This window comes from Setaria italica, chromosome VIII, assembly GCF_000263155.2.
Source record: "Setaria italica strain Yugu1 chromosome VIII, Setaria_italica_v2.0, whole genome shotgun sequence".
NCBI lineage: Eukaryota > Viridiplantae > Streptophyta > Magnoliopsida > Poales > Poaceae > Setaria > Setaria italica.
In genome coordinates this window covers 23161709-23185636 of record NC_028457.1, presented here as the reverse complement: position 1 = coordinate 23185636, position 23928 = coordinate 23161709, and the positions used below count along the sequence as shown (strand labels likewise).

General features: G+C 47.5%; 2 protein-coding genes across 2 annotated transcripts; both read left to right on the top strand.

Annotated features, from left to right (window-relative positions):
* The first annotated feature begins 1839 nt into the window (after nucleotides 1-1839).
* On the top strand, nucleotides 1840-3461 carry LOC101781973 (probable methyltransferase At1g27930). The gene has a single exon (XM_004979228.2). The coding sequence runs from the start codon at nucleotides 2172-2174 to the stop codon at nucleotides 3069-3071; it is 900 nt and encodes a 299-aa protein (XP_004979285.1). The 5' UTR covers nucleotides 1840-2171; the 3' UTR covers nucleotides 3072-3461.
* Nucleotides 3462-16535: 13074 nt separating this feature from the next.
* On the top strand, nucleotides 16536-17123 carry LOC101770515 (stress response protein nst1-like). Its single transcript, XM_004980435.1, has one exon. The coding sequence runs from the start codon at nucleotides 16536-16538 to the stop codon at nucleotides 17121-17123; it is 588 nt and encodes a 195-aa protein (XP_004980492.1).
* Nucleotides 17124-23928: the final 6805 nt, after the last annotated feature.

Below are 23928 nucleotides of genomic sequence, written 5' to 3'. Positions count from 1 at the left end.
GGTAATCGCTTCCCCCACCCTCCGAGCCACGCCCCGCGCCGGATTTGGATCCGGCGGGAGCAGGGCGGCGACAGCGGAGAGCAGGGAGGGGCGGTGGGAGCTGGGCGGTAAGGAGCGAGGGCGGGTGGCGGAGCAGGGGAGCCGGGCGGCAGAGCGGGCGGCCAGCGGCCCCCTCCCTCCGCCCTCCGAGCCGCGCCCCGTGCCGGATCTGGATCGGGAAAAAGGAGGCGTCGTGTTCGGGCGGTGGGCCGACTTCTCGCCGGCGCGCTCGTGCCGCCCCGCATCGGCAATGGTACGGGGAAGCCGGCAAGCCTCGGCTCCGGCGACGGCGGACCCGCTCCCCGACAGCACCGCTCTCCAGCCGCCAGGACCGCCACCTCGCGGCACCTTCGCGCGGCAGAGCTGAGGCGGCGGCCGTGCGGGCGCCGCGGCGGATGCGGTGGTGGTGCACCGCTCGGCCGTCGCGTCGTGCCTCAGCTGCTGAATCTGCGGCGGCCTCCTCCACGACGCCACCTCCATCTCCGAGTGCCTCCATGCCTGTAAGCTCGCTCCCCCGCCTCCTCCGCGCAAGCTGATGGGATCAGGGATCCTCGATCGAAATGCTACTTCCTCTACTTCCTCTTCTGGGGGCGGCGTTCCCCAAAAGTTTGCAGATGTGGGCGTCCTGGCCGTGGCCGGCGGGCGGGGATGGTAATGGCCTTGTTGACCAGTTCCAGTTCGCCTGCCATCGATTGGATTCCATTCGATTTTGACACTGTAATAGGGGCTTTCCACTGGGCAGTGGTCAGGTGCGCATCAGTCGCAACTCGCAATTAGATCAGCTGAGCATGGGTGCAGAGGGTTCTCGATCTGTGCGCGAGTGTCTTGTCACCCAGTCCTAGCTGCTCAATGCCATCGCGTAGCGCTGTCATGAAACGAATTATAGAGCTGTTGTGCTAGCAATCCGTAAACATCCTGGACTTCCATTTCTTCAGTCATCGATAATAGCATGCTTTGTTCAGTTTGCAGGCAATGCATATATGACAAGTTGACGAAGGGGGATACAAAATGCACGACGTGCGACGTTCTTTTGGGTCGTGCTCCATTGGAGAAGCTTAGGTATTGTTTGTTTCTTCTCTCCATTTTTGTTCGTAGTCTGCATTTTTGCTTGACCTGGTGGATTGTAGCTGGTTACTTTCTTTCTGTTCCCGCTCTCTTCCTTATTTTTCAGTGAACCCATAGTAACTCCTAATATTTCACTAAAAGACATTGTGAGCTCCTTTGGACCTTCAGAGAAGACAAGAATGCTTGAAGAGAGGCACCAACAAGAATTGGAAAAAGAAAGAACAGCTGCTGCTGAGAGGACTAGAATCCTAAGAGAGGCTCGACTTTATGAGTTCTTACCGGGGGTGACATTTCTGCTTAAATTGCATGATCAGATGTCTGGGGCATCTCATTCTTTGGATAATGGTGAAAATATCAAGCAAACAATATAGCTGATAGGAGTACTGCTTAAATGTGAATGTGATATGTTTTCGCTCTTGGATGTTAGAATTGATGCGTGGTAACAAGTAGCCACTACAAAACTTCTTAAACTTAGGAAATGTTAAATGCTGGATATAGTTGATATCGGGAACCGAAAGAAAAAAAAGGAGATGGCAGTATTTGTGTTGGTATAAAATGTCATTAGTTTGAAAAACACAATCGATCTTTTACCGTAGCAACGCATGAGCATTTTGCTAGTCATAGACTAATTAAACTTAATAGATTCGTCTCACGAATTAGACTCCATATGTGCAATTAGTTTTGTAATTAGATTATATTTACATGTCCTAAAGTTTAGGACGCCGGATCCGAGCAGGCCTGAAGGATGTAGCAGCTGAACACAGCAGGTCAGCAGCTACCACCTCAACAGCCTCAAAAAGGTGATACCGAAACATCAGCTAACAGCAGCCGTAGAGAAGTCAACACCCAGGCTAGCAGAGGACAGGGCACGGCCGACAGCAGAGCAACCCCAACCAAGTACGCAGGACAAGATCCCGGCAGCCCAGCGGAGGAGCACGAGATCTGGCATCCGAGAGCAGAAAGAATCGGCAGGCAATGGGGAAGAACACCAGATCAAGAACTCAGTAGAGGATCCAACAGTGGAGGAGATAAAAAAAAAAGAGGAGAGCAGGGCAAGAAGTCCCCAGATGCACATCGGCGGCGGCAGCGGCGGGGGAAGCAGGATGCTGCCGCCGAAGCAGCTGCTGACCATCGCCATCGTCATCTTCTCCACGCTCTCCTTCATCAAGCTGCTGCTCCTCACCAGCTCCTCGTCGGGGGCCTCCTCCTCCCTCCGCAGCCCGGCGTGGGACGCCGGCGGCAACGGGACGGCCAGGAGCGCGCTCGCCGCCAAGGAGCTCGCGCTGCTCCGCTCCCTCGTCGCCGCGCGCGCGCCGTGCAGGCTGCTGGTCTTCGGCCTCTCCCCGCAGCTCCTCGCGCTCGCCAGGCTCAACTCCGGCTCCGGGGCCGCCGCCGCCACGGCCTTCGTCACCGACAGCGCCGAGGACGCCGCCGCCGCGCGCCGCGTGCTCGGCTCCGGGCGCAAGGCCAGTGGCGCCCGGAGCACCGACTCCGCGGTGGCCATCCATCGGGCGCGGTACCGGGACGCGGCGGCGGAGGCGTGGCCGCTGCTGCGGCGCGCGCGGGGGAGCCCGGCGTGCCGGCGGCCAACGGGGGCGGTGCGCAAGTCCGGATGCCCGCTGGCGCTCACCTCGCTTCCACGCGAGGTGCTCGACGCGCGGTGGGACGTCGTCGTCGTCGACGGGCCCAGCGGTGCGGGCCCCGAGGAGCCCGGCCGGATGGGCACCATCTACACCGCCGCGGCGCTGGCGCGCGCGTCCGCGGCGGCGGCGGCGGCTGGGGAGGGGGCACCCCAGGTGGACGTGGCGGTGCACGACGTGGACCGGACCGTGGATAGGTGGTACGCGTGGGAGTACCTCTGCGAGGACAACCTCGTCGCCGCCAAGGGCCGCCTCTGGCACTTCCGCGTCGGCGCCGGCGGCCCGCCGGACGCCTTCTGCAACACCGGCCCCGTTCAGATCTTGTAGAGCAGCCGGACGAACCGGACCATTGGACCAAGAATCCCAGGCCAACGGAGGCATGCCATTGTCTTCGTACCCAACATTGTCAATGTCACCACCGCGTCGCCGAGGCGACGAGCAGATCCTGTCCAGGTCCAATGTCCGGCGATTGTGGCGGCAATTGTTGATAGAATTATAGATACAACTGCCCAAATGTGAAGAAGGAAGAATTGAGTGATTAGCTAGGCAATTAGGGAGATGCGGATTTTTTTTTTCTACCACAATTCTTCGAGGCAAGAAGAGTTCTTTTTTTCTTTCTGTTGCTGAACTAGTATACTGAATTGTGTTGTTCTTTATCTGCAGCAATCAAATAATACCGGACTAGCTTAGTGCTTGATCATGGTTCAGGGTTATTGAGATTTTCCCCCAGCAGTTGGGGACCAGTGCTTGATCATTTGATTTCACATTGCCCGGGTTTTGTTCTTCGGTCAAGTGGAAGTATAATCTGTGAACTACCAAGTTTTCTTTAACTGGTTTATAAAACTATCCAGAGACCACAGGCTAAAATCAAGAACTTCAGCAAAAATGGGTGCCATATATCATTGCTCCTCGTTTTTTGCCCTTCTGATCTGAAGAGAGTTGGAATGCAATGCACGACGATCCTTCCATTGAGTTGGTTGTTACTTATACATGTACAAGAGACGTTGGCTGCTAACTGTGATCCGATTCTAGCTAACGTGCACACGTTTAATGGGAGTCCGGGAGACTTGCTCGAGGGCGTTACAAGAGATAAGCTATGGGCCTATGGCTATCGATTCTCTACACCCCCCTCAGTTGATGCATCGGGAGCTTGAATATGCTGAGACTGGACTTGAACTCCTCAAAAACAGGCGATGGAAGGCCTTTTGTCGTGATGTCTGCAAATTGTTGCTGGGTTGGAACATGTAGCACACGCAACTGTCCCAGGGCGACCTTCTCACGAACAAAGTGAACATCGAGTTCGACATGCTTGGTTCTCCTGTGATTCACCGGGTTAGCAGTAAGATATACCACGGAGATGTTCTCGCAGTAGATGACTGTCGCCTTGTCGATGTTGATGTGCATCTCGTGAAGAAGGTTGCAGACCCAGCAACATTCTGCCATCGCATTTGCCACCACCCTGTACTCGGCTTCAGCACTTGACCGAGAGACAGTCGTCTGCCGTCGCGAGGACCAGGAGATAAGCGAGTCACCGAAGAAGACGCAGCAGCCTGAGGTCAATCGTTAGGTGTCCGGGCAGCCAGTCCAATCGGCATCGAAGTAGGCAGTCAGGGACGGTGAGGACGACGCGTGCAGCTGCAGGCCGTGGTCAATGGTGCCATGGATGTAACGAAGGATGCGTTTGACGAGACTCCAGTGTGTGTCCGTGGGCGCGTGCATGTGGAGGCAAACTTGGTGGACTGCGTATGCTACATCAGGGTGTGTGAGAGTAAGGTATTGCAACACACCAACAATGCCCCTAAAATCAAAAGATGCTGGTATGCCGTCACAGCATCTAAAATCAAAAGATGAAAGAACTTTAGATAAAGAAGCATTGCTAGGGTGTCCTAGACGGGCATGCCAGAGCTTGGTGGAGTGCACGGCCTGGAGATTATGATGAGCTGTGGAGGAGCCGGGGAGGCGCAGCAGATGGAGGTCCCCGGAGCTGTCACAGCGGAGAAGAACCGTCCTGGTGCGAAGATCCTCAATCACTACTAGAAAACTCGGTATCAGTACTGATTCGTAGGGTGCATATCTCCCGAAAATGCATCCGGGATTAATCTGTCGAAATAAAAGGGGGTCTTTTATCACGGGTCCCAAAATCAGGATAAAACGGTCGCCACGCCAGGGGCTGCCTCCCGCCCCTTTTATCCCGGTTGGTTCGTGGGCGGAATATGCGCGTGCGCGGTCCGTGGGATTCAAACCAATGACCTCAAGCCTCGCGCGTAGCTTGCCATCCCACCTACACACCACATCTGTCTATATAAGGGATGCTATCCTTTTGTATTAACTCATGGAGGACCCTTTAATCCAGGTTGGTAACACCAACCGGGATTAAAGACCTCATTTAATCTCGATTGGTAATACCAACCGGGATAAAAAGGTTCGAGGGATTTAGTCATTTCCCAGCCACACATGAGGGACCCTTTTTATTCCGATTCTAAACACCAACCGGGATAAAAAAGGGTCCGAGGGCTTTATTCTTTTTTCATCCACCCGTGGAGGACCCTTTTATCCTGGTTGGAGTTTCTCTAAAGGAGGTGGTATCTAAAGTCAGTTCTCTAGCAGTGGATAGAAAAGCCAAAAGGGTCAAACTCCACAGTGAGTGAATTATCTCTGGTTAGTGCACGAACTGAAACAAGGTTCTTTATCAAAGAAGGAGAAATAAGAATATTGCGGAGGTGCAGTGAGGAATTGGAGGTGGGGATAGAAACATGGCCTGTGTGGTGCACAGGTAGGGTGGCTCCATTGCCAGCGATTATGTTTGTAGGAGAAGAACAAGGGGAGAGAAATGAGTTGCTACCAGGATTGGACGCCATGTGTGATGTCATGCCGGTGTCGAGGAACCAGTCGCCGCCACGCTGCTGGTGTACGTTCCTAGAGCGGGAACGCCCTGAAGAGCTGCAAGCAATTGAGGTGGTGCAGTGGGCTGCATCGTGTTGTTGAAGCCGACATTGCCGGTGGGAGTTTGGTACGAGGCCGTTAGGGCGTGGTTGTTGCCAGGTCGGAGGCCGAGGACGCTAGTGCCCGAGACGCGCCACTAGGGCATTGGCCACGCCTGGACAACACCGGTCCAGGGGTTGTATGCCGATCCCCGCGGTTGTTGCTGTGGAGGCGGCGCGCCTTGGGAAGACGGAGTGGTGGTGCCATGGCGAGCGCGGCCGTTGGACTGCTTGCGTTTCTTCTTCTTGTCGAAGGCGGGCTTCGTCGGAGCGAATGTCGGGGAAGATGTTGGAGGGGTAGATGGCTTCACTAGTAGAGAACTCACCTTCCATGCACCCCCTTTTGTCCTGGTTTAAAGTTGACCCGGGACAAAAGGTGCTTTAGCCCTGGGTCAAATATCAATCGGGAGTAAAGGCTCCCTTTTAGTCCCGGGTCAAAAATCAGCCACCCATGGGACACCCTTTAGCCCCGGGTGAAAAAATCAGCAACCGTGGGGGACCCTTTAGTCCCGATTGGTAACACCAACCAGGACTAAAGGGTTCCTCACAGGTGGCTGAAAAAGGACTAAAGCTCTCGGACCCTTTAGTCTCAGTTTGTCTTTAGTCCCAGTTGGTAACACAAACCGAGACTAAAAGGTGCCCCATGAGTTAATACAAAAGGATTATGTCCCCTATATAGTCAGATGTGCTGTGTAGGTGGCATGGTAAGGAAGCTACACGCGAGGCTTGAGGTCGTGGGTTCGAATCCCACGTGCCACGCACGCGCATATTTCGTGTGAAAAATCGCGTGACTTACAACTTGCGACGTGCGCGTGTGGGGGGGTCTCCTAGGAATTTCTAATATTTTTTTGGCGCAACCGGGACTAAAGGGGGTGGGGGCTGTGCCTAGCGTGGTGACCCCTTTAGTCCCGGCTGGTTTTACCAACCGGGACTAATGGGTGTCTTTAGTCCCGGTTGAGTGAGCCGGGACTAAAGACCCCCTTTCGTCTTGAATGCTTTATCCCGGATGGATTTTTGGGAGATTTTCTCCCTACCAACCGGGACTAAATGCGAGTTTTCCACCAGTGCTTGCTGGAGGATGAAGATGATCCAACAGCGAGGAGAGCCGTCGCATCTTCCATCTTGTGGCGGTTCTCCATGTGGTGTTCTTCTGGAAGGAGGTATGAGCGGAAGATGAGGAAGTCTGGCATTAGGCACTGGGAGCCGATGATGAAGATCACGTTGTGGAACTTGGAGTTGAGGCCGCGGAGCATGTTCACCAACAGAGCGGGATCGGACACCAGGTCGCCAACATCACGCAGCTCGTCGGAGAGTTTCCTGAGGCGGCCGCAATACTCGTTGACGGACATGTCACCCTGGAACAGGCTGTGGAACTCCTGCAGGGCATACAAGGCATGGTGCATGGCATTGTCGAGCAAGAGGTTGTGGATAGCCATCCATAGCGAGAAGGCCGTGCACCGGGGTTGGAAGATGGTGTCCATGATGCCCTTGGTGACGGTGGCGTAGAGCCAAGACACGATGTAGTGATCGATTTGCGTCCACTAAGCGTTGTGGAGGCAGAGTTGGGTGTCGACAGTGCCGTCGACATGGTCGATGAGCCTAAACTTGAGAAGGGTGTTGTCGAGGAAGGCGCTCCATTGCACGTAGTTGCTGTCGTCGAAGTCCAGGGTCACAAGAACGTGCACTACAAGAAATGTGTTGATGTATGACGAAAATTTTATGACACATTTATGACGTTTCTAGCTGAAAATATCATAAAGTTTCACATCGGAGCAAATTTAGTGATAAAGTTATGAAATGTCATAAAAGTTGCCACTGTAGCCAAAACAAAATCGTCACTCACTATTCCACAGAGGTTTTGTGACGATATAAGCTCTGCAAAAATATCATAAACCAACTAGGATCCCACATGTAAGTTTAAGCTGATAAATAGGATGGTAAAATAAAAAGGAAGACGTGCTCCTCCCGTGGGTCGAACCTGTTACCGATCGAATGGGAAGTCTTTACCATGACCGGGTCCCACATGTAAGTTTCAGGTGAGTCTTTACTGATCGAATGGCCGCCACCACGCTTCGCTAACTTCGCAAAGACTTTTGTTGCACAGATCTGCAACAGCCCGCGGCGGGAATGGCGCATCCTAGCGGCGATGGGAGGATGATTGCGTAACCTAGCAATGATGGGAGGATGAGGAGCCACGATGAGGTGAGTGCCCTAGTTTGAGCTGCTACTTTCCCCTATCGTCCTAGGTAAGGGGATTTCTAGATTTGGGGATCTGGGTTGAACATACTAGATTCCAATTTTATCGTACCCTTATATTTGCATTATGATTGGTGTTAGAAGTTGATAGACTATAGTTTATGAAGTGCAAAACTAAACATTGATTTCAAGTTACAATGACTTTCATGATGTAGTTAGTTTTTAATTTGGATTGTATTATGGATTGATAGGTTCTTATATTTTACTAGCTTCTAGAGGCGCTTTAAGTCAATGGTTGCGGTACATCGGGGCCTCCTAACGATAATCTTATCATTGTGGATCATGTAAACAAGTGCGAGCATGGGTATGCTCTCCTTGTGAGGTATAATTAGACATTTGACAACCCTGGGCGCCAGCATGCATCCTGTAGCGAGATAAATGCTAACTTGTTTAAATTCTAATAAACCTTGCTTGTACTCTTGATATTAGTGTTGTAAATGAAGAATTGTATGAATGTAATCGGTGTCTGCAGCGTGAAGGGCTAAAATGTGTAGCGTTTATGTGGGTTGATCCTGAATGGGATGCTAGAACTAAAGATATTTTGATGAAGCTGATGAAGACGAAGGCAAAAGTTGAAGAGGAAGAAAGATCGTTGAAGGAAGAATGAAAGGCTAACATGAAGCTTGAAGCGACTGTCGCTGAGCTGCAGAAGGTGAAGGGACACCTGGAACAGGCCACCAATGTGGTGAAGAAGGTCAAGCAATCGCTACTGTTGTGATGTACTATCTGGCAAATTAGGATAAGTAAGAACGATGATTACGAACTTTGTAGTGATGAATGGCTATGACATGCAATCTGATTATGCCGCTTTGGTTTAGTCTACTTTCAATTTGATTCTAGTATATTTACCATTTAGAATTCAGATACACTGCATAATTGAGTAATACTAATAATATAGATATTGGTAGTATGTATACAAATACGTTGTGTGATAATATAATGGGCAGCTGAGATAATAAAATCTGGCAGGGTCCCACAACTCAGTCTGAGAAAAAAAGGAAGAAAAATAAAAACGACCTCTTGATTCTGAAGAGTCAGCACTACCACTAAGACATAATGTACTTTATGGTTTTTGAATAAGATAGCTTCTTTATATTATAATTCTAATAAGTGTAGTCTACTTTCTAGTTGCAGGTCAGAGCAACGGGTATATCTGCAACGGAGTACTCTCCAGCACGCTCCTGTTGGCTGTGGCAAAGACTTGAGCCTAGAGGCGTTGGTGCGCAGATCTGCAACAGGCGGCGGGAATGACGCATCCTAGCAGCGAAGGGAAGAGTAGGAGCTACGGTCAGGTCAGTCCCGTATTTTGTGCCACTACTTTCCCCTTTTGTCAGAGGGAAGGGGATTTCTGGAATTGGGGATTTCGGTTGAAGGCAGTAGATTCCGATTTCATCCTACCCTTAGGTTTGCATTCCAATTGGTGTTAAAAGTTGATAGGCTATAGTTTATGAAGTGTAAAACTAAACATTGATTTCAAGTTATAGTGACTTTTATGAAACATCCAAGTATTCCACCATCTTCTTCCATTGGCAGCTACTGCTCGGAGACATCTTTCGGCAACACTACCCATTGGCATCCTGAAAACAAGTTCGATCATAGGTTGAGAGTTGTGGTGATGTATTCTTGGACCTTTCTCAACCCTGGCCACTGGTTTGCTTGCTGCCCAAAGGTAATGGCTACCTGCTTCACAAAGATTTTGGTTCTGTGGTTTCATGTTACTATTATCAACAACAATTTGTAAAGGGGCGTTTAATTTGCAGAAAGAAAAAAGTAATGTGGTTACATGATCTGGGTTGATCCAGAATGGGATGATAGGGCCTTTGGTGTTCTGGTTAGGCTCATGAAGAAGAAGGTGCAAGCTGAAGAGGATGCAAAGAAGTGGGAGGAAGAATTAGGAAAAGCTAACTAAGAGCTTAGAGAGATTAGGAATGAGCTCAAGATGGTGCAGCAACAACTTTAAAAGGCTACTGCCGAGCTGAAGTCAATTGGGAATTATTAGCACAATGTCAAACTCGCGCACATGCTGCTTGCTTTATTTGCTGTTGTCGCGGGATTGATGCTTGGTGGCAAGGCTAATTAAGTAGATGGTTCAGAGGTGGGATGGTGCTCTTATATTTTGGTAGCTAATGGTACTTAGAGTGAAAGGACCATAGAATTGCCTTATGTTTCTGAACATTTTCCCGATGATGTATTTTGCAAGTGTCACTTTGGTTATGTTGCCTTATGTTTCTAAACATTGTGCCGATGATGTACTGTCACTTTTTCCAATCTCATTGCATGATTTCATTTTGTTGTTCCAAGAGTGCGACATCAACAAATAAAAATGAAACCATGGATGAAACTCTAGGTCTGCTTGGTTGTCTTGCCCAAGCTTTCCCACTAGCCTTGCTTGCCAAGACTTGGCAAGGCAATCCTTATTGTGCGGTAGTTGCTATCCACCACTGCACTACTCAAATATGTTCTACTAACTCCACACTCATAACATTTTAGTCTGGTCTATTCACTTTTCCGACAACGGAATTTACGTCTAGCTTCGCCAAGAATCATAACCAATTGCATTCAGATCGAGAGGCGCCGGTTTCCTAGCTTCCCAAGGAACCTGGCGCAACTTCCCATGGAAGCCAAGGAACTCCTTATTTAATCGCCTTTTGAACCTCACTATTCCTTCTTTGCTGTCACGCGACTCCTGGTGCCTGTTCGTTGCCTCCGCCAACATCTCCCCTAATGGACGGGGCCGTTCCTCGCGTGCCTCGCGTCCGAGCTGAAGTGACACAATGGCCATCCTTGCCCTCCCACCGTCCGCGCCAGCCACTATGACGGTGGGGAGATGCGATGACTGCGGCACGACGAAGGCGTCATAGTGGAGGACTGACCCGATAGAGCTCCGCACACACTGCAGCACCTGCAGGGGTCATTGCTGGTCAGCCAGGGAGCGGTGAGGGAAGCCCCGACGCCGCCACCAGAATACCACGACCCCATCTCCCACGAGGCGTCGTCGCCACTTGAAACTGGCGTGTAGTGGGTGGAGTGCCCTAGAGGCTGGGCTGACTGCGTGTGGATCCTGTGGCCGGCCGCTCGACTATTGATGTTAAGTGGGCCCGCTGCATTGACTATCCTAATGAGTGAGGGGGTCCTGCTGGACCCGTTCCTACTCGACAGGCCGGCGCCGCCCATGATCATCAACGAACCGTACTGGATCGATCCATAATCCTATATACACCTCCCCAAGAATAGAAAGTGTCACTTTGGTTATGTTGCCTTATATTTATCTTTGATATGCTGTTAATTAGTAACTTTAGATTTCGTTGGAACTTTAGCCATCTTTGCTATGCTGTTATCTTTTGTTTGTAAGATCAATGGATTGTTTTCTTTGGATGGAAGATCAATCTCCTCTTTTCCTGCTCTATTTTATGTTTCATTTAATGTGATTGTATTTGGAATAGTGCATAGGTTTTTTAGAGGTTGAGAATCAATATGGGACAAAAATTAACAAATAATGTAATCCTATTAGGCTCTCTCTCAAAACCAAGGAAATCTTTGCTCACCTTGCCAAAATTCATACCATTTTTCCAACAAAGGATCGAACAGTTTGGTCCATTTCCTTTTGGATGGAAGATCGATCCCCTATTTTCCTGCTCTGCTTGCTCTGTTTCCTCTCCCTCACCCTTTCCGACAAAGGATCAAAAATTTTAGTCCGGCCTATTTACTTTTCCGACAATGGATCATACATCTGTACACCTCGCCAAGAATAGCAAGTGTCACTTTGGTTATGTTGCCTTATGTTTTTGAGCATTGTGCGGATGATGTATTATCAATCTTGCCAATCTCATTGCATGATTTCATTTTGTTATTTCCAAGAGTGCCACATCAACAAAAAAAAATGAAACCATGGATGAAACTCTGGGTCTGTTTGGTTGTCTTGCCCAAGCTTGCACACTAGCCTTGTTTGCCAAGACTTGGGAAGGCAATCCTTGATAGGTGGGGAGAGCAAATGTTTTCGACTAACTCCACACTCATAATATTTTAGTCTGGCCTATTTACTTTTCTGACAATAGAATTTCCTTCTAGATTCACCAAGAATCATAACCAATTGCATTCACATCGAATATTCAATGCCACAGCCTCCGGCAGTTGCTGTACCGGTTCTTGTTCCCGTGCGTTGTTTGAGGAGCTAGTTGCCATCCTCGAGAGGCGCCTGTTCCCTAGCTTCCCAAGGAAGCCGGCGCAACTTCCCATGGAAGGAGAGAAACTCCTTATTTAATCACCATTTCCCCTACCATCGGCGTCATCGCCAGTTCCACTACCATCTCCTCCCCGATGCGCGCGCCTCACCCCAGCAGCCTGGCTGACACCATGAAGCGATCTGTCTCCCCCTTGACCCCCACCTCCTCCAGCTCCCCGTCGCACCATCTCTCCCCCACTGGCTCCCCCTCGCGCATCGAGCAATCCTCCAGCACCTCATTGTCGTCGTCACGCTCTCGTGGTGGCTCCAGCCGCGCCACCGCCCACAACTTCACGGCAGCTCTACAGTGCTACATCCACGCGGTGGGGTCGTTCCGCTATGGCGGCGCTTCTGCGTCGGGATCCAGCTTTGACGCTGGTGACCTCGGGTGGCCATTGCACTCGTCGTCGAGATCGCACTCCGACACCACCGACCTTAACCCGCCATCACATGCAGATGGTCGCCACGGAACCACTGGAGGCTCCCTGGTGCGTTCCCAGCCTCCTTCGGCGGTGGGGGTGGTTTCCTCCACCCCTGCACCCTCGTTGCCGCCTCGGAAGTTGGCCTTGATGGTGACCCTTCAAGCTGATGCATTGACCCCGACTCCGACACCCAGACTGAGATGGACTCATCTAACGACCGTCGCCGTGGCTACTGCACGCCTTTCCCCCGGGGCAACACTCTGCGCATCTTCCGCCACGCTGACAACACCTTTACATGCCCCATTTGCCCTGGCACGAGGCATCGGTGGAGGATCCTGAATAAGGTCAAGGACTATGTCCTGGGATGGCAAAGTCCACGCCCTGAGGGGCAAGAACAAGAAGAAGTGGAGCCGCTACCGCGTCGTGGCCTGGAACGAGTGGTGGATGGAGTGAGCGAGCCACGCCGGTGGAAGATCAATGTTGTTATCTTTGCTATGATGTTAATTAGTAACTTTAGATTTCGTTGGAACCCTAGCCATCTTTGCTATGTTGTTATCTTTTGTGTGTAAGATCAATGGAAAGATCGATCCCCTATTTTCCTGCTCTATGAATCTAGTAGGGAAATCCCCTATTTTTTAGTCCCAAGATCAATCCCCTTTTTTTCTGCTCTGTTTGCTCTATGATGGGACATCGGCAAGAATCCGTTCATCTTCCTTGGTACTTTGGTTTTCCCTGGTCATGATGCTGCGTCATAGCCTACCATGCCTTGTCTTGTTATGTATTATTTATTCGTATCCCACCGCACCACAACAGATTAGAAACAACGGCTATCTTGTACTGTGTATTTAGAAACAAATGACTATCTTCCCTCATCGATTTTTTGAGTGGTTGAAAATCAATATGTCATAAAAAGTTTAGTTCATCCTATTTACTTTTCCGACAATGGATCATACGTCTGTACCTCGCCAAGAATCGCTATTTTTTATCATTGTGCCGATGATGTATTGTCACTTTGCCAATCGAATTGCATGATTTCATTTTGCTGTTTACAAGAGTTCCAAGCTTTTCCTAGGGAGATTAATTAGATTGTTTATCTTTGCTACGCTATTAATTAGTAATTTTAGATTTCGTTCTCTTACTCTCATGCCCTTAGAAACCAATTTATGTTATTCCCTCATTTAATTCCCAATGGGTCATTCTCCTACTCGCATCCCCCTAGAAACCAAGATGGATCTAATTTTATGTTTCATTAAATGAGAATGTAGTTGGAATAGTGCGTCTGTTTTTTTTTGAGAGGTTGAAAATCAATATGGAATGATTATTAACAAATAATATGATCATATTTAGCTCTCTCTCAAAACCAAGGAAATCCTTGACAAAATTCAGACCAAACATCTTTTTTCCAATAAAGGATTGCAAATGTTAGTCCGGTCTATTCAATTTTCCGAGAAATGGATCATACGTCTACACATCGCCAAGAATCGAATTCTTTGTTTTACCCAATTATTAGCGTGGCAACCGTCCATGTTCCAGCGACGTGTAATGTCACATCATCCACGAAGCTGGTTATTTTGGGAGGCTTGCCGGCAAAGGAGCGGTGGTTTTGTTATAAATGCAACAAGCCTCCACTTCTTCTTCTTCAGCTGGCCTCAAGTGCAAGAAAACCCTTGGGCATCCTCTCTCGACGCACGAAAACCCTGCCGCATCTCCTCTCGGCTCAAGTATAGTGCTCTCTCCCTAGTCTCTATATCGATTTGTATGTGCATACGACCTTGCCCCCTCTTTGATCAAACTAATTTCTATGTGCATCTCAGGATCATGGACATGGTTGCTGCACCTCCGCCGCTGGTCACCACCATCTCCTTGCTCGTGCTGCAACATCTTGGTCTCCGGGAGGGTGAAATCGACTGGGTGGTGGCAGCTTGTGTCAGAGAGCAGCACTAGTATGATCCTTGGTACACCGCGTCGGTCTGCATCGACACTATGCTTGGCCACCACAACTTCAGGATGGTGGACGACGACACCTTCGCCATTGTCTTAGCTATGTTTCCATCCACCTAGGATGTTGATCGCCTGCACAGTCACACCTAGCAGTGGTGGAACGAGGTCATCATCTTCCGCTGCGTGATCCGCTTCTACCTCTTCAGGACCCACTTATCTTTGCTATGATGTTAATTAGTAACTTTAGATTTTGTTGGAACCCTAGCCATCTTTGCTATGCTGTTATCTTTTGTTTGTAAGATCAAAGGATTGTTTCCTTTCGATGGTAGATTAATCCCCTATTTTCCTACTCTATTTTATGTTTCATTTAATATGATTGAAGTTGGAATAGTGCATCGGTTTTTTTAGAGATTGAAAATCAATATGAGATGAACATTAACAAATAATGTAATCATATTTGGCTCTCTCTCAAAACCAAGGAAATCCTTGCTCACCTTGCAAAAATTCAAATCATTTTTTTCCAGCAATGGATCGAAAGTTTTGGACCGTTCTAGTCACTTTTCCTATAACAGATCATACGTCTGTACATATTTTTCCTAAAAATTGTAACCAATTCCTAGTCTTCCCTCATTTAATTCCCAAGGCAAGTGCGCCCCCCTTTAAATTGCCACTGGTTGTAGTTGGAATAGTGAATCGGATTTTGGAGAGGTTAATATGGGATGATTATTAACAAATAATGTGATCCTACTAAGCTCTCTCCTAAAAGATGGAATCCTTGCTCACCTTGCCCAAATTCAAAACAAGCATCTTTTTGCCAACAAAGGATCGAAAATGTTAGTCCAGCCTATTTACTTTTCCTAAACCATAAAATATGCCTTCACGTTGCCAAGAAACGCAACTGTCTCTGCTACTCCGGTAAGACGTGACCAAAAAATTCCAGTCTCGTACAAAATATATTCGCAGAAATTCCGGTTTCTTAAAGAATTCTTATTTTTACCTTAAAATCAACATGGCAACCATCCACGTTCTAGCGACGGTTGTTTTGGGAGACTTGCCTGGTGAAGGAGCGGTGGTCTTGTTATAAATGTGATGCCACAGCCCTCCACTTCTTCTTTAGCCAGCCTCAAGCACAGTAAAACCCTTCCGCATCTCCTCCTCTCGGCGCAAGAAAACCCTTCCTCATCTCCTCTCGGTGCAAGTACATGCTCTCTCCCTAGTCTCTATATCGATTTGTATGTGCATTTGACCTTGCCCCCTCTTCGATCAAAACTAATTTCTATGTGCATTTCAGGATCGTCGACATGGATGCTCCAACTCCACCATTAGAACTCACCGTCACCCAGGCTGTGCTGCTCCACCTTGGTGTCTGAAACAGTGTTGCCGATCGGGTGGTGGCGATTTATGTCACCGAGTAGCACCACCACACTCCTTGGCACACCGCATCAGTCTACATCAGCGCTTTGCTGGGCCATCACAACTTCTGGATGGCGCACGACACCTCCTCCAAGCTGGTCTTCACTGTGCTTCCATCCTCCCAGGATGTTGACCGCCTTCAAGGTCACACCTGACAGTGGTAGAAAGAGGTCGTCACTTCCGCCATGTCAGTCGCTTCAACATCTTCGAGGGCGACTGGGAGTCCCTAAGCAACCCTAGGGAGATTATGTAGATCATTTATGTTTGCAATGATATCGATCATTTATCTCTCCATGTTCTAGTACTTGCAAATTAAGTTTAGTTCTTTATTTCTCTACCAGAATTCACTGAGATTTCAATGTTATTCACTTGCAAAAGACCGTTACATTATTAGAGATCGACGTGCCTCTTGCCATTTTCCGTCCCCCGACTCCCGATGTGACCCTTTGGCTTTCCCTTAGCAACTGAGAGCCATTAATATACCAGTACCCTCCTCTTGTGCTAACCAACACCTCCATTGCCTTGCCTCCACACTCTCTTCCTCCAGAAAACTACCATGGCTTATTCTCCGCTTGCTTCTTTTCTTCCTTCCAACTACTCCTCCGATGAGGATGGTGGGCCACCATATGATGACTCTGACCCCTCATCTGAGCCCTCCATTGTACCTGAGTCTCCCAGGTACTACTACGATGAGGAGACCAAGTATGAGAAGGAGGAGGAGGAGAACGACGACCAGACCAACGTTGAGAAGAACTCGGATGAGGAGCACGAGGAGGATGAGGAAGCGGCGGCGGAGGCGGTGAAGGAGGAAGCAATGGCAGTGGCCTACAACGCGGAATGGGAAGCCAGAAAGAGGAAGCCGACGGAGGAGGCTGCGGCACAGGTGGCATTGGTGGAGGTTGTGGCGGAGGAGAGGGTCGAGATGCGGGCTGCCAGAAAGAGAAGGGAGGAGGAGAGGGCCAAGAAGAGAAGGAAGGACGAGAGGGCCAAGAAGCAGGCTGCCAAGAAGAGAAGGGAGCAAGAGGAGGTGGACTCAAAGATGGCCAAGAAGAGGAGGCAGGTGGACTTCGACATCAGCGCTGGTCCCTCCAATGCTAGTCCCGCCATGTCTTGTCATGTGATTTTTTTTATTCTTATCCCATAGCACCACACTTTGGCAAAAAAAGTCAATGTTTCCCGTTGAATGTTCATGAACGGACTCTCTTGTACTGTGTACTAGCAACAACAGCTATCTTGTCTTGTGTATTTAGAAACAAATGACTATCTTTCCTCATTAGTTTCGTTAGTGGTTAAAAATCAACATGTGATGAAAAGTTTAGTTCATCCTATTTACTTTTCCAACAATAGATCATATGTCTGTACCTTACCAAGAATCACTATTTTTGATCATTGTGCCGATGATGTATTGTCACTTTGCCAATCGAATTGCATGATTTTATTTTGCTGTTTCCAAGAGTTCCAAGCTTTTACTAGGGAGATTAATTAGATCGTTTATCTTTGCTATGCTGTTCTCCTACTCACATAGCTCGAGAGGCCAAGATGGATCGAATTTTATATTTTATTTAATCTAATTGTAGTTGGAATAATGCATTAGTTTTTTAAAGGTTGAAAATCAATATGAGACGGACATTATCAAATATGTAATCCTATTTGGCTCTTTCTCATAACCAAGGAAATCATTGTTCACCTTGCCAAAATTCAAACCATTTTTCCCACAAAGGATCGAACATATTGGTCTGTCCTATTCACTTTTCCTCTAATGGATCATATGTCTGTACATATTTTCTCAAAAATTGTAACAAATTCTAATTTGTACCAGAGGATTAACATGGAAACCGTCCATGTTCCAGCGTCGTGTAATGTAACATCCTCCACATTCACACAGCCGGTCTTCCTTGGTTCTCGTATAGGTATGGTTACTTGAAACCAATTTTTGGTCTTCCCTCATTTATTTCCCAATGGGCCATTCTTCTACTCACATGCCTCGAGAAACTAAGATGGGTAAAATTTTATGTTTCATTTAATAAGAATGTAATTAGAATAGTGCATCAGTTCTTTAAGAGATTGAAAATCAATATGGAACGATTATTAACAAATAATGATCCTATTTGGCTCTCTCTCAAAAGTAAGGAAATCCTTGCTCACCTTGCCAAAATTCAGACCAAGCATCTTTTTCCCAATAGAGGATCGCAAATGTTAGTCCGACCTATTCAATTTTCCGTGAATAGATCATACTTCTGATTGATGCTAATATAATGCATAAGAAGAATATACAAATCTTTCTTGCATGGATTATAAAAGGATTAAGGTAGCATAAAAGTTCACATAACATCTTCATGATTTATCTTAAAGTGAGAGCTCTAACAGAAAATGATTAAGGTTGCATCTTCTCCTTCCGGGATGATTCCATTGCGTCGAGGTGGCATTGGACGTCGGTCCTTAGCACCTCCAACGCCCCAACGAACACCGGCAGCTCGTCCGCCCCAAGAGCTTTCATGTCCACCTTCCACAAGTTCTGTTTCCCCGCGTTCATCTAAGCCACCAAGATCTTTGACCATGCGGCAGCCTGATGCACCCTTTCCGCATCGGCTAGGAAAGCGGTCTCCTCTGCCTCCTACTTCATTCCGTCAACCCTAGTGGCGGCCTCTACCACTGTTTCAGAGCAAACTGGAGATGGCGAGCTATGGATCTCAGGGAGGTAGGTACGGAGGACGGAGTCGGCGGTGGGTGCTCCATAAGCTTTGGGCTCACTGGTGGGGGAGAACGCAACGACGATGACGTGGGCGTCGAACTCCTAGAAGAGGCCTTTTGCCATGGAGAAGAGTGTGTTGGTGTGCTCTCAAAAGCTTGTTTGGCTCTGAGCCATGTTGGTGGATTTGGGCATGAGGACGAGCAGCTCGTCGGGCAGCGGTGGAGATTGGAAAGATACGGGGAAGAAAGTAGAGGTAGCAAACAACAAGGGATTTCTTTTGTGCCTTAAATAGGAAGCAGAGTATAGAGAACTATCAGCTTATACAAGAAGATACACAACGTAAGTTCCTCTATTCTGAAATAGTAATGAACAAACCATGATCGTTCTTATTATACCATATTCTTAAGTACACATACATGATACATCCTCACGGATCCACACTCGTACAATGGCACACACACACAACAATGAAACCATACAAATTTTAAATACTAAACTGGTGCACTGTCAACAGGCACCGACAGGCTAAAACTACTGGTCCAGATGATACAAATAAAGTCATCTCCGTTACATGAAAGTATCACAACACGCAGATGCAATGCATCAGGCATGGCAACGAGGAGACAACGGACATGGTCATGGAGATGGATATGGCATAAGCTTATTCCGGCATACCTGCGACAGCACAGAATGCAGGAAAGCAAGGGTCGCCACGGAGATAGTCCTCCAATGCACAATGCCTAGTCCTCAAGTCTAGGGTAACACGACCCAAGCGACCAATGCTAGACACATGATGCACGATGTCACGAATACACCACGTCCGGTGGGCAAGAAAGCAATAAGGGCACACAAAGCGGCCATTGCGAAGCACACGAGTGTAACCGTGGTCCTGCAATCAAAGGAACTCAGATTTCTTCAGCTCCTCTATTTCATTCTCGTGTACTTCTTCCATGTCATACAGATCATATGGATCAACATAACTAAAAATGATAAGCAATGACCACAAGCAATGATGGCAACCTATCAACAAGATGCGGAAGCTATGATCTCACTTCTCACAAGACGGAGAACCAAGTAAGTTGCCTAGCACAACCACTAACAATGCGTGTAAGATGAAGAGCCGATGAGCAAAGGCCTCGGGGGCACGCCTATTTATTGAAGCACCATGACTAACCAACAATGTAGTGCACCTACTCCTAGCTCACGCCTCACGGGATTACAGTAGCCATGAAAATACATGGGATGCCTAGAATACGCAGGCCTACACTAATTAGGAATCTTGCCACAAGTATAGGGCAGAATATGCAGGCTTTCTTCATGTGTAGGCATGCGAAATATTCGGCGGGTACACGAGTGCGCTTTGGTCAGGATAAAAAAGAAGGAAAATCATGACATCCACATGAGTTAAAAAAACAGACGCGTATGCATTATAGTTAGAGAAAGCAGTTGTTCCCCTTTGTTGTCAGCGACGGGAAACACACCCAGATTCATTGAAGTGTGGGCCTCTTTCAGATATTCGTCTCCTGCCTATGTTGCATGCAAGATGAAATACACCCAGCTTCTCTAACAAATGGCTCCGATAAGAGCGCACAATCTTATCAGTGACCCCGCAGCAAGTGCAGCTTACCAAATTTTCATTTCGCACCCAGGAACTTTAAAGCAAGATCTCCAAATTCTGTATTCCCTCGCCTTCCCCCAAATAAAAAAAATATGGCTACCGCAGTGCCCCTCCTAACTCCTACCTTGTATTTTCAAAATCAGCACTCTCCTCTCCGCTGGCTCTAAAGTCCAACTAGATCTGAGGTGGCGGCTGAGCTCGGCAGCCGTGGGGTACCTCAACGGCGACGGCAAGCTCCACGGGCGGCGGGCATCAAGGAGAGACATGGTCAGTGGCACTCTTGGAGGAACATCTCAATGTCCTTACAGCGGCTGTGCCCATGCTTGCGTAGCTGAGCAGTTGAGCGAGGATGTCATGCAAGCACCGGCTGCCCCGTCCAACCATGCGCCTATGCATCTTCGAGCTCCACAAGTGAGAATCTCATTTCTTTTCTCTGTAGTCCCCTCCAATTTTCTATATCTACATCTGCTTCACCGGAGAGCACTCTGCTCACGTTTATTTTTATCTGGAGCAAAGCCTAGTTACGCCTAGATGTGGCCACAGCCCCCATGCTACTGGAGTATTTCTTTAGTGAAAAGTAAATTTCTTGGTGTATTGTGTTAGATTTGAGAACCTTCTCTTACCTAGCCATTCTAGATCTATTTGCAAGGTCGACATCTGTATTTCTATGGTCATGGTACATTCTGTTCCTTATATCTAAGACAACTGACCAAATATTTATTATGCAGGGCCTAGTATCACGTTCCTACATAGCTAAAATTCAATCACATGTCGTGGTATGTAACTAAATCCTATACTCTTTACTTTATTCAATTACTTTTTTTAAGGTTGAAGTTTAACTTCTACTCCTTTCATTTGTAGGCTAAAATATTAAAAATAATCCTTAGGGTTGCAGTACCAAATCCTGGTCCTCATAATTTTCAGTCATGTCCCTTCCTTGATTATGTGGCCGTGAAGCCATCCTTAGCTACAAGCTCAAGATCTGAAGTTTCTTTGGGAGGGCTACAAGAAGCTGTAGAACTAAGACAACAAGTTGTTGAACAGGAGTAAATGTTGAGCCACTTGAACATGAAGGCACAAGCTTCAGATGCAGGAATAAAAATGCAGTCCGACAAGATTGAGAGTTCGAAGAAAGCAGTAAGAGAAACTGAGTACCTCCTTCGTCAACTGCTAAACTTTAGAAGGTAAGGTCAATGTGTTTCTTAGGCATCTGCTCATTGCCTCCCAGCGGCTTGTGATGGTTTGTGAGTATTGTGGTTTGTGCTCAATGTGTTTCTAGGCCAGCTTTGTTCTTGGTCAGAGAGATATCATGTGTAGTGGTTTGTGATCTCTTAGGGATAATATGCTTGTGCTTGTTCTTTGATCATGAATAATAATGTGTGAAGTGTGATGAGAAACATTTATTTGTATATGTGGTATGGAAAGATTATTTGTGCTATCAATTATGGAATTGATTTGTATGTAATACTAAATTAGATTATATTTTAATTAAGCGCTACCTAGGCTACACCTGAAAATAACTGGGTTGAAAATTTCGTGGGCTCACCCCCTCGACCATTATTTCGTGGGCCTAAATAAAGTTATGACGCCAGCAAATATTCGGCTAAATCCATTAAGAATTGGGCCTAAACAAAGTTATGATGTCATCATATATTGCGCTTGATCCAACAAGAATTGAGATTAAACCAAGTTATGACTTCAGCAGTTATTGGGTTTGGTCTAAGAAGAATTGGGCCTAAATCAATCTTCGACGACAGCAATTATTGGGCTCGGCACAATAAGTTGGGCCTAAATCAATCTATGACAATAATTATTGGGCTCGATCCAACAAGAACCGGACCTAATTCAATCTATGATGAAACAGTTCATCACAACCCTCATGTCACATCAGACTGTGATCCGACATGGCATGCTACGCAGGAGCCAGTTTATGACGACATGTGGGACGAATTTTCATTCGTCATTATCTTAGTGACGCACCGAAATAAGAAACGCCACTAGTTGCGATTCATGACGCTCGACTAATGATAAAAGGTTTTCGTTACTCCCGTGTCATAAATCACAGTTTATGATGAAAAAAAGTGATATTTTTTAGTTCGTCACTAGTCGGAAGATTTTTTTGTAGTGGTGAGACCGGATGTTGATGAGGTTGACGAAGGCGGCGGCAATGAGCACCGGAGGAGCTCGGGCATAAGGATTGGTGTGGTGGGAGGAGGAGCCGACTGAGGAAGGCGAGGATGCCATGGGAGCGGGGAAGAGAACGCACCAGGAGAAGCGGATCGAGGTGCGAGGGGTGGATCGTGGTTAGACGATATCACGATACCATGAAGAGAGTTGGAATGCTATGCACGACGATCCTTCCGTTGATTTGGTTGTTACTTATACATGTACAAGATCCGTTGGCTGCTAACTGTGATAACGTGCACACGTTTACAGGGGAGTCCGAGAGACTTGCTCCAGGGCGTTACAAGAGATAAGCTATGGCTATCTATTCCTACATGATCAATGGGCAAAGACCATATAGTGATTTTCTCTCTTCTGAAAGCTAGATAATAAATTGTGTATCCATTTCCTAACTACTCCGTTTCAAATTATAGATCGTTTTGATTTTTCTAGGTACATGGATATTATTCATCTAATATTTATGAACTTAGAAAAAAAATCAAAATGACTTACAATTTGGAACCACCTTAAAAAATGCAAATGCTAACGTGTTATGACTTATTCCTTCTCAGTTGACTGCGCTGGGACCACTAGTCAGTGAGAAGCTATCATGCTTCAGGCCCATGGGTCGGAACATACAGGAAATCTTATCCATGTTTCGGAAGATTTTTTTCTTCCTTATCTTCGAGTGTTTGAGATTCGTGCAAAACAGCTTACACCGTTGGATCCCATAACCTTAACACACATCATCCTACCCCTGCCTCCTCCACCCCCAGCTGCCACCCCCACCGCTGCCGCAGGCGGCCCTGCCGCCGTCGCGGCTCGCCATCCCGCGTTGCTGCCCCAACCCACGTGCGGGTTCGTCGGCCGTCGGAGTCGAAGAAGAAGACCTCGCCAGCCGCCGAAGAAGAAGGTTGAATTTAACCTTTTTTTTAATGTTGGTACAATTTTTTTCGAAAAATGTTGGTGGAACTTTTTTAATAAATGTTGGATTAATGTTGGTACAATATTTTTCGAAAAACGTTAGTGCAACTTTTTTTTAATAAATGTTGGATTCAATTTTTCCCGAAGAAATGTTAGCAACTTTTTGAAAAAATGTTGGTCTAACTTTTTTAAAAAAATATTAGTTCAAATTCAAAAAGTTAGATAATATTTTTTTATCCAGTATTTTTTAATGGACCATTGTCGATAGAAGAGTTAGGGAAGAAGGTGAGGAAGGGGGTGTTTGGATAGTAGGTGCTAAATTTTAGCACCTGTCACATCGGATATTTGGACACTAAGTAGAAGTATTAAACATAGCCTAATTACAAAACTAATTGCACAACCCCTAGGCTAAATCGCGAGACGAATCTATTAAGCCTAATTAATCCATCATTAGCGAATGGTTACTATAGCGCCGCCGCTTAGTGCAAGGTGATCAGGCGGGCGGAAGACCAGCACAACCGATCCCAGCCGCCCAACCTCAACGGCAGGTCC

What these genes read in the sequence shown, in the direction of transcription:
- LOC101781973 (XM_004979228.2), top strand. Translation starts at nt 2,172, where the DNA reads ATGCACATCGGCGGCGGCAGCGGCGGGGGAAGCAGGATGCTGCCGCCG.
- LOC101770515 (XM_004980435.1), top strand. Translation starts at nt 16,536, where the DNA reads ATGGCTTATTCTCCGCTTGCTTCTTTTCTTCCTTCCAACTACTCCTCC.